Source organism: Etheostoma spectabile, unplaced genomic scaffold (genome assembly GCF_008692095.1).
Source record: "Etheostoma spectabile isolate EspeVRDwgs_2016 unplaced genomic scaffold, UIUC_Espe_1.0 scaffold00003904, whole genome shotgun sequence".
Lineage (NCBI taxonomy): Eukaryota > Metazoa > Chordata > Actinopteri > Perciformes > Percidae > Etheostoma > Etheostoma spectabile.
In genome coordinates, this window is record NW_022603091.1 from 31893 (window position 1) to 44985 (window position 13093).

The 13093-nt window shown below is 41.0% G+C and overlaps 1 protein-coding gene and 5 non-coding genes across 6 annotated transcripts; 2 read left to right on the top strand and 4 right to left on the bottom strand.

The window, feature by feature from the left end:
- Positions 1–1298: 1298 nt before the first annotated feature.
- Positions 1299–1372, bottom strand: trnan-guu (transfer RNA asparagine (anticodon GUU)). The gene has a single exon. It is a non-coding gene; the product is annotated as a tRNA-Asn (tRNA).
- A 1091-nt stretch (positions 1373–2463) lies between these two features.
- On the bottom strand, positions 2464–2536 carry trnak-uuu (transfer RNA lysine (anticodon UUU)). The gene has a single exon. It is a non-coding gene; the product is annotated as a tRNA-Lys (tRNA).
- Positions 2537–3173: 637 nt separating this feature from the next.
- trnad-auc (transfer RNA aspartic acid (anticodon AUC)) lies at positions 3174–3245 on the bottom strand. Its single transcript has one exon. It is a non-coding gene; the product is annotated as a tRNA-Asp (tRNA).
- A 241-nt stretch (positions 3246–3486) lies between these two features.
- trnav-aac (transfer RNA valine (anticodon AAC)) lies at positions 3487–3559 on the top strand. The gene has a single exon. It is a non-coding gene; the product is annotated as a tRNA-Val (tRNA).
- Positions 3560–8855: 5296 nt separating this feature from the next.
- On the top strand, positions 8856–10677 carry LOC116676871 (tripartite motif-containing protein 16-like). Its single transcript, XM_032507693.1, is given in 2 exon segments — positions 8856–10295; positions 10298–10677. Coding segments are annotated over 2 exon segments (1674 nt in total). The 5' UTR covers positions 8856–8890; the 3' UTR covers positions 10567–10677.
- A 1365-nt stretch (positions 10678–12042) lies between these two features.
- trnav-uac (transfer RNA valine (anticodon UAC)) lies at positions 12043–12114 on the bottom strand. Its single transcript has one exon. It is a non-coding gene; the product is annotated as a tRNA-Val (tRNA).
- Positions 12115–13093: the final 979 nt, after the last annotated feature.

The following is a 13093-nucleotide window of genomic DNA, read 5'->3' on the forward strand; positions in this document are numbered from 1 at the left end:
AAAGCTTGTTTCAGTGAAACTAATTTATTTCAGTGCATTGAACATCATTTGGGAGGGTTTTAGCTTTTCATATGAGCTATTTCTTACACCAACTGATTAATTAAAAGTCAGGTTAATAGCAGGTGTTTCTACAAAATAGATAAGCGACAAGACTTTTGTCAGGGACTGTATATAAACATATAGCCTATTTATATTGACAGAGACTGGGACTCCAGGTTAATAAGATTCTGACCGAGTAGCAAGATATGAATTCAAGTGTGATTTTGTGAGAAGTCTGTGTATGTTCCAATTTAATTAGATTACATTTTTTTTTAAATAATGGTAACTCCAGGGAAATTATTTGAAATTTAGTGAGGACTAGATTAGAAATGGATTTAAAGCTAATTGTGGTTTCCAACTTCGGCCCAGGTGTGTCTGTTAAAACACAGACGGAGACAACTTCTCTCTGTTGATTTATTACAATCAATCATCAGTATAAACATGGGGGGGGGGCAGCTCTGCTATGAATGTGTGTGTGGTAATAAATGAAATAAACAACATTGTAAAGGCTACCATACACAATGTATAGGAATCATATATGCTAGTAAATAATAACAATAAACCAACTACTAATTACATTATCTTAATGAGCAAGGATGTTCAACAATCGCCATTATATCGAATCAACAGCCAGGTGTAACCTAGCCAACAGTAGAAGAACGTAAACAAGGTAACTTTTAAATGTACCAGAACTACAGACCAATACAACAACAGGCTTACATGAACTGACAACATCAGTTCTATGACTTACAGTTCTCAAAGACACACACACGATCTCAACTGGTTATCCTCCAGACAGCTAGTCTCTTTTTCTTTTCTCTCACTTTTGTCTCCGTGTGCCGTGCGCGCCTGCTCGTGGTGTGAGGCGCGTGTCCGCGCTATTCTCCGACATGGACTCACAATCACACCTGATAGACAACCTTTAGCACAAAACTAAAGTAACAAGCCAATTTTGTAAAATGTAGGGAGTAGAAAGTACCGATATTGTGGTAAAATGTAAGGAGTAAAAGTAAAAATATCCGCAAAATCTACTTGAGTACAGTAATGAAGTGTTTGTACTTCGTTATTTTGTTAACGAAGTATTTGTACTTCGTTACTTCCCATCTCTGATGACTGTAAAGATAAATATGTACATGGTTTCCAGAACTGTATCTTCTGATAGACATAAGGCCACTTGGGTTATCTTTGGGCTGCTCTATGGTCTCCTGAAGAAGGATAAATCCCAGAGTTGGCTCACTCCAGATTATTTAAGCAACAAACGTCCCTGGGTGGACTTGAACCACCATCCTTTCGGTTAACAGCCGACTGCGCTGACCTATTGCGCCACAGAGACTGCATATGTCTGATGTTTTTTTTATTTCTGATTCTGATGTAGAGATGGACAAACGACTCAAAATCATAATACTTCTTGCCGTGACATAACAAGAAACAGTAAAAAAAAGAGGTCGGCGAGATAGAGTTCAAGACTCTTTTTTCAGGACACCCAAACTTTGTCGCTCAATATGGCAGGAATTCTATGCATCCAGGGCCAAATGTTTTACCATTTCATCCACTACGGGCCCCTAAGGAACTTTACATGTGTTGACAATAAAGATGCTCACAAAACGCTGCACTTGGAATTGCGTTTCTCATGCACATTCATGTCCTCTTAAATACAAAAACCTAAGTTATTTATTCCCCATATCAACTCTTAGACATTAGTTCCAAATGAAAATACTAGTTGTCAGAAGTGGGATTTGAACCCACACCTCCAGTGGAGACTGCGACCTGAACGCAGCGCCTTGGACCGCTCGGCCATCCTGCCTGATCCAACAGATCTTCAGTAGGACCTGTCCCAAAAATGATTATATAGTAAATTAAATGACATGTCTGACGGGGCGCTACCTATACCATCCAAAGACTGAGACCAACCATTGCAATGTCTTTTGTTGCCTTGTTGGCGCAGTAGGCAGCGCGTCAGTCTCATAATCTGAAGGTCGTGAGCTCAACCCTCACACGGGGCAGGTGTTTTAAAAAATCTAAAAAACACTACTGCTGCTAAAAATACAGTGACAGGTGGTTGAACACAAGCACATGAATAATCTTTGGTTATTTCTGAGATTGATACAATGAAAGGAATTATTTAAGAGTGGTAGCAAACCAATGAAAAGGGTTATAGACCATAAATGGTATGTCCTTGGACATACTATCCAAGCAGGGAGATGAGTACAGAGATGTGGGTGCTAGCAAGATGGATGTAGGTTGCCCATTGTTCATTTAGACTTACCAACAACATTGTTATGATACAAACCTGCTTGAAAAACAGTCAAAATTCTTTTTAAAGACTTGCGGATGGAACACACATGATATGATAGTGTCTGAATTTGTCCATGTCCATACAAGCATGTCAAATGGACAACTCATCTAGCAGAACGTGCAACTCTACGCCTGAACAGGGACTTGAACCCTGGACCCTCAGATTAAAAGTCTGATGCTCTACCGACTGAGCTACACAGGCTTCAAGAGCAAGTGACTGTGAAATCAAGTGTCGACCTAAATGTAAAACTCGACCTGTTAACACATGAAATTGCTGTTGGTGTTGAGGCCTGAGGTCAGTTAGGAGTCAGTCAGTCGGTCAGTTAGTCAGTAAATCCTGACTGATAATTTAAATTTAGCAGCTGAACCAATCTGGAAAATAACATGAGATCAATACAGTTGCTCTTCCACCGTCTGCTGCGCCTTGTGAGGTGCTGTTCATGTCCAGTAGATATGCTTTTTCCATCGCTTGACAATATTCCCATTTAGGGTCAGGAGTTCTCCTCCCATGCTGAACACAGCCTGAGCCAAGGCCCACTTTCCCCCTCATGATTCACCCCAGTGGAAGCTGTAGATCAATGCCTGATTAAGCCAAATGAACCACATCGTCTGCAAAGAGCATAACCGGAATTCTAAGGTGGCCAGACTTGACACTCTTCAAACTCCTGCTTCGCCTTGTGACGTTTCGTTCATTCCATCGCTTGAAAATATTTCCATTTTGGATCAGGAGTTCTCCTCCCATGCTGAACACAGCTTGAGCAAAGGTCCACTTTCCCGAGTAGTCCCACGCTTCCTCGCTTCCTCGAGGCCTTGTAGCATTGGTTAGCTGGTAGAAAAATCTCCCCGTCGGGGAATCGAACCCCGATCTTCCGCGTGATAGGCGGAGATACTGTCCATTATACTAACGAGGAATGCCCAAGCCTAATATTTGGCACATCAAGAAATAGGTGGCGCTATTCCAACATTCAGACCACAGTCAATGCATGTAGAAATATTTAGGTTTACTACATATTTGCTATCATTCAAATCCATGACAAAGCATCTGTGACTGAATCTAGTTTAAAATCTCTATTTTGTAGCTTTTTGAACATTTGCAGTAAAATATAAATGGTGCATTTTCCCACAAATATGCAAAATAAATGCTTTTCGTCAGTTTCCGTAGTGTAGTGGTTATCACGTTCGCCTAACACGCGAAAGGTCCCCTGTTCGAAACAGGGCGGAAACACATTTCTTTATTTGTATTGACTTCGCATAATCAAACTCTGCGAAGTTAAACTCTCCATGACGTTCACGGAAAAATCTCCCTGACGTGAAATCGTGGCCAGGCCTGCCGAAGTTTCCCCAGTGCAGTAGTCATCACATTCAGAGATTCAGGAATATCCTGTCGAAAATTGATGCAGAAAAACTAGTCCACGCATTTGTTACTTCTAAGCTGGATTACTCCAGTTCTTTATTATCAGGTTGCTTAAAAGAGTCCATAAAGATTCTTCAGCTGATCCAGAATGCTGCAGCACGTGTTCTGATAGGAACCAGGAAAAGAGATCACATCTCTCCTGGTTTGGCTTCTCTGCATTGGCTTCCTGTAAAATCCAGAATAGAATTTAAAATCCTTCTTCTCACCTACAAAGCTCTTCATGTTCAAGCACCATCTTATCTTAATGAAAAAGAAAGTTGATGTGTATATGCACTTGTTAAAAAGAAAGTTGATGTTTTTTAAGCATTAATCAAAAAGAAATTTAATCTGTATATGCATTTATCAAAACAAAAGTTGATGTGTATATGCATTGATGAAAAAGAAAGTTAATGTTTATATGCAGTAATATCAAAGAATGTTGATGGTATATGGATTAATATCAATAAAAGTTGATGTGTTTATGCTTTGATATCAATAAAAGTTGATGTGTATATGCATTAATGAAAAAGAAAGTTGATGTGTATATGCATTAATGAAAAAGAAAGTTGATGTTTATATTAGGGGTGATCCGAGTATCCGGCTGAAACGAGTATCCGGTACGGATAAAGCACTTTTGCCGAGTACAAGTATTATCCGAGTAATATGAGTCAATATCCGTGCTCGGATTGAATAAAACTCCTCAACTGGCCGCGCAGCGTTCTGTGATAATCACAGCGCCCCCCCGCCTACAAACAAGCTCGGATCAATCACACACACACACACACACACACACACACACACACAGAACATGGAGAAATGCTCTCTCTCTCTCTCTCTCTCTCTCTCTCTCTCTGGTCTGCGGATCTGTTCCGTTAACGTTTAGGGTTTCTTCAGCTTCAGGTTTGTTTTTAACTTCGGTTTGTAGTCCTTACATAGTAACCAGTAGATTTCTGGTGAACGTGGGGTTTGTAGTCCTTACATAGTAACCAGTAGATTTCTGGTGAACGTGGGGTTTGTAGTCCTTACATAGTAACCAGTAGATTTCTGGTGAACGTGGGGTTTGTAGTCCTTACATAGTAACCAGTAGATTTCTGGTGAACGTGGGGTTTGTAGTCCTTACATAGTAACCAGTAGATTTCTGGTGAACGTGGGGTTTGTAGTCCTTACATAGTAACCAGTAGATTTCTGGTGAACGTGGGGTTTGTAGTCCTTACATAGTAACCAGTAGATTTCTGGTGAACGTGGGGTTTGTAGTCCTTACATAGTAACCAGTAGATTTCTGGTGAACGTGGGTTTCAGACGTGCTGCTTGGTTTAAATGCAACTCCTGTTGCGTCTCTGCCATCGGAGATTTTTTTTTTTTTAACTGCCAGCTGCCCCCCCCCCGCCCCCCGCCCCCCGCCCCCTTTCTCTCTCTGTGTCTCTCTCTTACTCACACACACACACACACACACACACTCACACACACACACACACACACACACACACACACACACACACACACATATACCTGGTGTGGAAATAAAAAAATAAAAAAGAACCAAAAAAAAAAAAAAATCACACTGATCATAAAAAAATAAAAAGTTAAAAAAAGAAAGTTATATTGAGTATGAAAACTCTTGTTCATTACATTTTACTTCATAATTGCAACCCCATGTGTTGTATTAATTGTTGCAAAACGTTCTGTATATAGTTTGTTTGTTACCATGACAACACCATTGATCTGAAGCTCGATGCTGTCATGTAAATAGTTTTCAAATCAGCAATAAATATAACAATTTTTGATCAACTCATATCAATTGCATGCTTAAAATAACATGCCGGTTAATAAATGCATATACACATCAACTTTCTTTTTATTATATCATCATCATTCAATATTCATTATGTCATCAACTTTCTTTAATATTAATCATATACACATCAACGTTCTTTGATATTAATGCATATACACATCAACTTTCTTTTAGATTAATGCATATACTCATTAACTTAATTTTTGATTTATCATCATTATGTCATCATCACTTTTCATTATGTCATCAACTTTCTTTTTAATAAATGCATATACAGATCAAATTTATTTTTAATGAATGCATATGCACATCAATTTTATTTTTTATTAATGCATGTACACATCAACTTTCTTTTTATTATATCATCACCATTCATTATGACATCAACTTTCTTTTTTATTAATGCATATACAGATTAACTTTCTTTTAGATTAATGCATATACACATTAACTTAATTTTTTATTAATGCATAAACATATCAACTTTCTTTTAGATTAACGCATATACGCTTCAAGTTTTTTTTAGATTTCTGCATATACACATCAACTTTCTTATTGATTAATGCATATACACATTCATTATGTCATCATCACTATTCATTATGACATCAACTTTCTTTGATATTAATGCATGTACAAATCAACTTTCTGTTCATTGTATCATCACCATTAATTATGATATCATCACTATTCATCCCTTCTCTCCAAAGCCAGGAGCATATCTGGTCATGTTCATTGCTCAAGCAAAGCCAGCAACAGATTACATGAGCTCCAAACACAGTAGAACCTCCCCCAGCACACGCTCATAACAGATGAAAAAACAAGGTGGAACAATACTTTCTACATGCTCCAGCGGCTGGCGGAGCAGCGCAGGGCTCGGCATTCTAACATGGGTAAAGATTCTACAATCATCTATCCAAATGAGTGGGGGTTAGCATCAGACATGCTCACTGTTCTTAGTCCTTTTGAGGAGGTCACACGGGCGCCCTCAAAACCCAGCACCTCCATCTCTGAGGGCATCCCCCTCCTGGATGGCCTTGCTCCATCATCAGGTCACTGCATGCTGGTGAGGAATCTGAGGATGAATCAGATCAGTTCCTGGCTGGTGATGATGATCAGGATGCCACAGTGGGGCTGGGCCAAGATGTTGCGGCTGAGTCCAGGGAAAGGTTAGGCACAGCAGCAGGGAAACTGGCAGCCAATCTGAGCAAAGAACTAGAATGGCATTTTGAACCAATTTTTGCAAACTCCACATTTCTGCTTGCCACTCTCCTTGACCCCAGATATAAGGCCAGCTGTTTTCTGAGTGGGTTTTTAGCACAGCTGGAAATGTGTTCAGTCCACAGCGTGCAAACTTAGACCCTAGCCATGTGGAACAACTGGTCTTCAGTACAGTCTATGCAGATCTGAAAAACAGCATCAGCCTATTTGATCTGTAGAAGACAGTCCCCCCCGCCCCCCCTCTCTCTTTTTTTCTCTCTCTCTGTATCTCTTACTAACAGACACACAAACACACACACACACACACACACACACACACACACACACATACCTGGTATTAATAATGCATATACACATCAAATTTCTTTTTGATTAATACATATACACATCAACTTTCTTTTAGATCATTCAAATGCACTTTCTTTTATATTAATGCATAAACACATCAACTTTCTTTTTGATTTATCATCACTATTCATTATGTCATCATAACAATTCATTACGACATCAACTCTCTTTTTAATAAATCCATATACACTACCGTTCAAAAGTTTGGGGTCACCCAAACAATTTTGTGTTTTCCTGAAAAGTCACACTTATTCACCACCATACGTTGTGAAATGAATAGAAAATAGAGTCAAGACATTGACAAGGTTAGAAATAATGATTTGTATTTGAAATAAGATTTTTTTTACATCAAACTTTGCTTTCGTCAAAGAATCCTCCATTTGCAGCAATTACAGCATTGCAGACCTTTGGCATTCTAGCTGTTAATTTGTTGAGGTAATCTGGAGAAATTGCACCCCACGCTTCCAGAAGCAGCTCCCACAAGTTGGATTGGTTGGATGGGCACTTCTTGCGTACCATACGGTCATCCTGCTCCCACAACAGCTCAATGGGGTTCAGATCTGGGGACTGCCTGGCCACTCCATTACCGATAGAATACCAGCTGCCTGCTTCTGCTCTAAATAGTTCTTGCACAATTTGGAGGTGTGTTTAGGGTCATTGTCCTGTTGTAGGATGAAATTGGCTCCAATCAAGCGCTGTCCACTGGGTATGGCATGGCGTTGCAAAATGGAGTGAGTCCACCAGACGCTCTCTGGTGGACTACCTCCATCTCCCACATCTCCTCCCGTGCTCAGACTGTTTATTTCCGTATGCTGAACTTTTCAGTGTTAGAACCTTTTGTTACATGTTGATTGTCTCTTGTGGTCGTTCTGTGTCTGGGTCCAAAACCAGACCGAACAGATCGACCTGGCCCACATGGAGCCCACAGAATCACCCCCGGTCACAATAGGTCAAAAAAGAAGCCGTATCTAAACCCGATCCAGAAGCACCGGCGTGTTCTCTAGGCCAAGGCTCATTTAAAATGGAAAAGTGGAAAACTGTTCTGTGGTCAGACAAATCAAAAACTGGTTATTTTATGATTGGTATAAAAGGGGTCTGGATGTTTGGGACTGTCCTGGACGCACGGAGCTGATTTGGGTCGGCTGGTGTTGGACACCAACAACTGGCTTTGTAAATAGTGGTGTTAACTGGGTATATGTTGCATGGGGGGTTGTTTTAGTCCTTTTCCTTTTGTTGGATGTCCGTTCTTTTATAATGCATGCTGGTTTGTTTTTATAATATCCATTACATTACAGTTTTAACAGAAAAGATGTTGCTATTTTAACATATAAATATGAATAAAATTGTATATTTTTATGAATCCATTTCTGTCTCTGACCCCTAATTTAGGTTAAACGGATCTGTGTGCTCCTAAAGGTCTTGGGCCTATCCCAGGTGGCGTTGTTGGAGATTTTAGATTCTAGAGTGTCATAGGCCACTCGCACTGCCACACTCACATATGCAGCCCAGAGGATTGTGGGTCAGAAATCACGCTGGCTTGCTTACTACAGAATGGGACCGGGTGCATAGGACGGTTATTGGAGTACTGTAAGTCAGACTACTATGTATTGGGGAAGACAATTGTTTTTCCTGTCATAATAATGGTAGTATGAGTATGTAACACAACCAGTATCTCTCTCAAAGCACTCCTCGTCCAGGAATGAAGCTAAACTTGATAACTCCTCCCACACACGATGTTTTTACATCACAGCTCAGACTAGTCTCACTCAGACAGTCGTTGTCACTGAGCGAGAGGTGAGATGGCGCAGAGAGGAGTTCAGCTGGACCGGGAAACCTTCTCTTGTTTCATCTGTCTGGATCTACTGAAGGATCCGGTGACTACTCCCTGTGGACACAGCTACTGCATGAACTGTATTAAAAGCCACTGGGATGGAGAGGATGGTAAGTACAGCTACAGCTGTCCTCAGTGCAGGAAGACGTTCACACCGAGGCCTGTCCTGCTGAAAAACACCATGTTAGCAGATTTAGTGGAAGAGCTGAAGAAGACTGGACTCCAAGCTGCTCCTGCTGATCACTGCTATGCTGGAGCTGAAGATGTGGCCTGTGATGTCTGCACCGGGAGGAAACTCAAAGCCATCAAGTCCTGTCTCATCTGTCTTGTCTCTTACTGTGAGAAACACCTTCAGCTTCATTATGATGTAGCTCAGTTAAAGAAACACAAGCTGGTGGAGCCGTCAAAGAAGCTCCAGGAGAACGTCTGCTCTCGTCATGATGAGGTGATGAAGATGTTCTGTCGTACTGATCAGCAGCTTATCTGTTATCTCTGCTTAATGGAGGAACATAAAGGCCACGACACAGTCTCAGCTGCAGCAGAGAGAGCTGAGAGGCAGAGAGAGCTCGAGGGGAGTCGACTCAACATCCAGCAGAGAATCCAGGACAGAGAGAAAGATGTGAAGCTGCTTCAACAGCAGGCGGAGGCCATCAATCTCTCTGCTGATGAAGCAGTGGAGGACAGCGAGAAGATCTTCACTGAGCTGATCCGTCTCCTGGAGAAAAGAAGCTCGGATGTGAAGCAGCAGGTCAGATCCCAGCAGGAAAGGGAAGTGAGTCGAGTCCGAGAGCTTCAGGAGAAGCTGGAGCAGGAGATCACTGAGCTGAAGAGGAAAGACGCTGAGCTGAAGAAGCTCTCACACACAGAGGATCACAACCAGTTTCTACACAACTACCCCTCACTGGCACCAGTCAGCCAATCAGCATCCAGCATCCAGATCCGTCCTCTGAGCTGCTTTGAGGACGTGACAGCGGCCGTGTCAGAGCTCAGAGATAAACTACAGGACGTCCTGAGAGAGAAGTGGACAACTGTCTCACTGGCAGGGACTGAAGTGGACGTTTTACTGGTACAACCAGAGCCCAAGACCAGAGCTGGATTCTTACAATATTCACGTGAAATCACACTGGATCCAAACACAGCAAACACATATCTGTTATTATCTGAGGGGAACAGGAAAGCAACGTTAATGAGACAAGAACAGTCTTATTCTAGTCACCCAGACAGATTCACTGACTGGTTTCAGGTCCTGAGTAGAGAGAGTCTGACAGGACGTTGTTACTGGGAGGTGGAGATGACAGGGAGAGGGAGAGTTTATGTAGCAGTCTCATACAAGAATATCAACAGAGCGGGGGGGTCGGATGAATGTAGATTTGGACAAAATCTTGGGCATTAGAATATAACAACAGTTATATATTTTGGTCCAACGATGTCCAAACTCCCGTCTCAGGTCCTGAGTCCTCCAGAGTAGGAGTGGACCTGGATCAAAGTGCAGGTATTCTGTCCTTCTACAGCATCTCTGAAACCATGACCCTCCTCCACAGAGTCCAGTCCACGTTCACTCAGCCGCTCTGCGCTGGACTAGGGTTTTTTTGGTCTTGGTCTTGGTTTTCTGGATTCTCTGCTGAGTTGTGTAAAGTGAAATAAACAGAAGTCATTTAAGGGTTAAATTCAGAGTTTTAACTCTTCGTCTTATTTAGTCTCCATGTTTGTTGCTGACAGCTGATTGTTGTCATTCTATTTTTATGTTTTTCATGTGTTTCCACGTTTTGTGTTTTTTTCTTATTTTTTTGGCTTTTATCAACAAGCTCTCAATGAGCTCAGTTGAGATCTGTTATTTTACCTGTAGAGAGAAGTCCATATATGGTCAGACAGGTGTGTCTGCAGGTTCACAGCTGTGTTGGGAGGGGTTGACCTGCAGAGACACACGGAGACACACAGAGACACACAAAGACACACAGAGACAAACACAAAGAGACATACAGAGCCAGAGACACACAGAGACAAAGACACAGAGACAGAGACAGACATTTCCAGAAGAGAAATCTGAAAATTGTAAAATGTTCTAAATTCTTCTTTTATTTTGTAGTTTTTCCAGACAGGATTTTGGAGATCTCCTTTCATCACTGCATCAATCACAATATGGTGGCAACATAAAAAACACCTGTTGACAAGTTTTTAGATATGAAATGTTCCATAAATCAGTTTCTGAATGATATGTGAACACCCCCCTCTGTAATAACCTTCATAATCTAGATTGGAGTGAAACTGGAAAGTTGGGTGCATGGAAGTGCTGCTGAAGTGGAGATTTTTGGCTCAGTCTGAGAAAAACCCATTTAGAGAAAACGGCATTTGAACATCTGGATTATACATAACATAACATTAACATCTGGTTATTATAGGAGAAAAGGGTCTAATTAATGAACTAACACATATCAACAGGAAACTTCCCCAGTTAATTACTTACATTAACACAGAGAAATTTTCCAGATTTTTGGATTACTACTTTTCTGAAATGTCATGTTTAAATATGCAAATGCTAACTTTTGGTGAATTTAGGAGAACTTTGAACGTGCAAATAGACATGATCACCTACATGTGTATTTTGGTATGATGGTTTTTAATAAACCTCATTTTTCTTGTAACTGTTATGTTTTCTTTCTCATTTTCTCAGCTTGACATTTTTGGTATGGAATGCAAATCAAATGCTTCTAATGATAAATTATTCCAACTTGATGTCAGATTGAGTGGGTTCAAATCCCACCTCTGCCGTTTACATATATTACATAGCTGGAAGGCAACCAATGTGATGTCTTACAGCTGTGGTATTTGGCCTGAATTTGGTGAAGTAACTAGAATCATCCATCCATCACCTTGCTGGGATTGTTCCTTGTTAACCTGAGGTTTTACGCTGGTGAAACCTTCCTTTCCAGCACTTTGAAGTAGAAAATCAACAAATAATTGTGATAATCTCCATATTGATCAAAATAATTGTGATTATCACTTTGGCCATAATCGTGCAGCCCAAAGAGATCTAATGTTTTATCAAACCAGGTTGAGCAAGTAACCTTTCTGCTGACTTCTTGACAAATAAAGAAAGTAACATCACTCAAAGAAAGCTACTGCGATGGCTGGGAATCGAACCCAGGTCAACTACTTGTAAGGCAGCTATGCTCACCACTATACCACCATCGCTGGGCAGTACAATGTTCACTTCAAATCTTGCAACACATCTGGGCATTGAGACCGGAAGTGCGCTCTATCACTGAGCTACAGCCCCTGACGATTCAGAAATTCCCTCCAGGGGGTCCTGTGTTTTCACATACACAACAATGGGAAGTGCATTAATCTACATTATTGCCCTTCGGTAGCTCAGTTGGTAGAGCGGAGGACTGTAGAGGCGTAACGCTGAAATCCTTAGGGTCGCTGGCTCAAAGGAGTACTCTTTTCCAGAGTTTCCCTTCAGGGATCCAGAAAGTATTTCTGATTTTGATGAAGAGATGGACAGACAACCCAAAAGCATAATACTTCTTGTCATACATAACAAGAAAAAAAGAGAAGAGGTCGGGGAGATAGAGTTAAGCCCCGACAGAATAGAGAATTACAGAAAAAAGTTGTGAAATAGTGCCAAGTGTGACCAGAAGAATTGGGGAAGAAAAATAGCTTCTCTTTTCACCTGTTTTGTACAAAACATAAGATAACTTTCACCGAATCCCTCAGTTAAAACACAGTCAATATTTGTCTCACAAACCATCTCAATGTCCAATTTAAATAATTTTTCCAACAGAATTGAAACTTAACTTACCCCCGCTGTTTGAAATTGCTTCCTTGTCATTTGGATTTCAGAGTGGACTCAGCGAGCCCTCAGTGGTTTCTGACCCTCTGTCTCTCAAAGATGTTTGGCGAGGTTTAGAGGCAGGTGATCATCAGATCCCTGGATGCATCAGTCACCAGCAAGTCCCGATCTGATCCCTCCTTGAAATCCTGCCGACAACGCCAGGTTTGTTGTGGAAGTTTCTTGTTTACAGCGAGGGAGGAATTTTGTGTTGGAGAAGAGACCTTGTTGAAACAGAATAAAGACAGGCTGCAAACTGGATTAAAGGTCTAGGTATTCAGTGAAAAGTTTTAAATGTTTTCTCGAGAAAAACAATCAGATGACAATAACAGCTCTCCC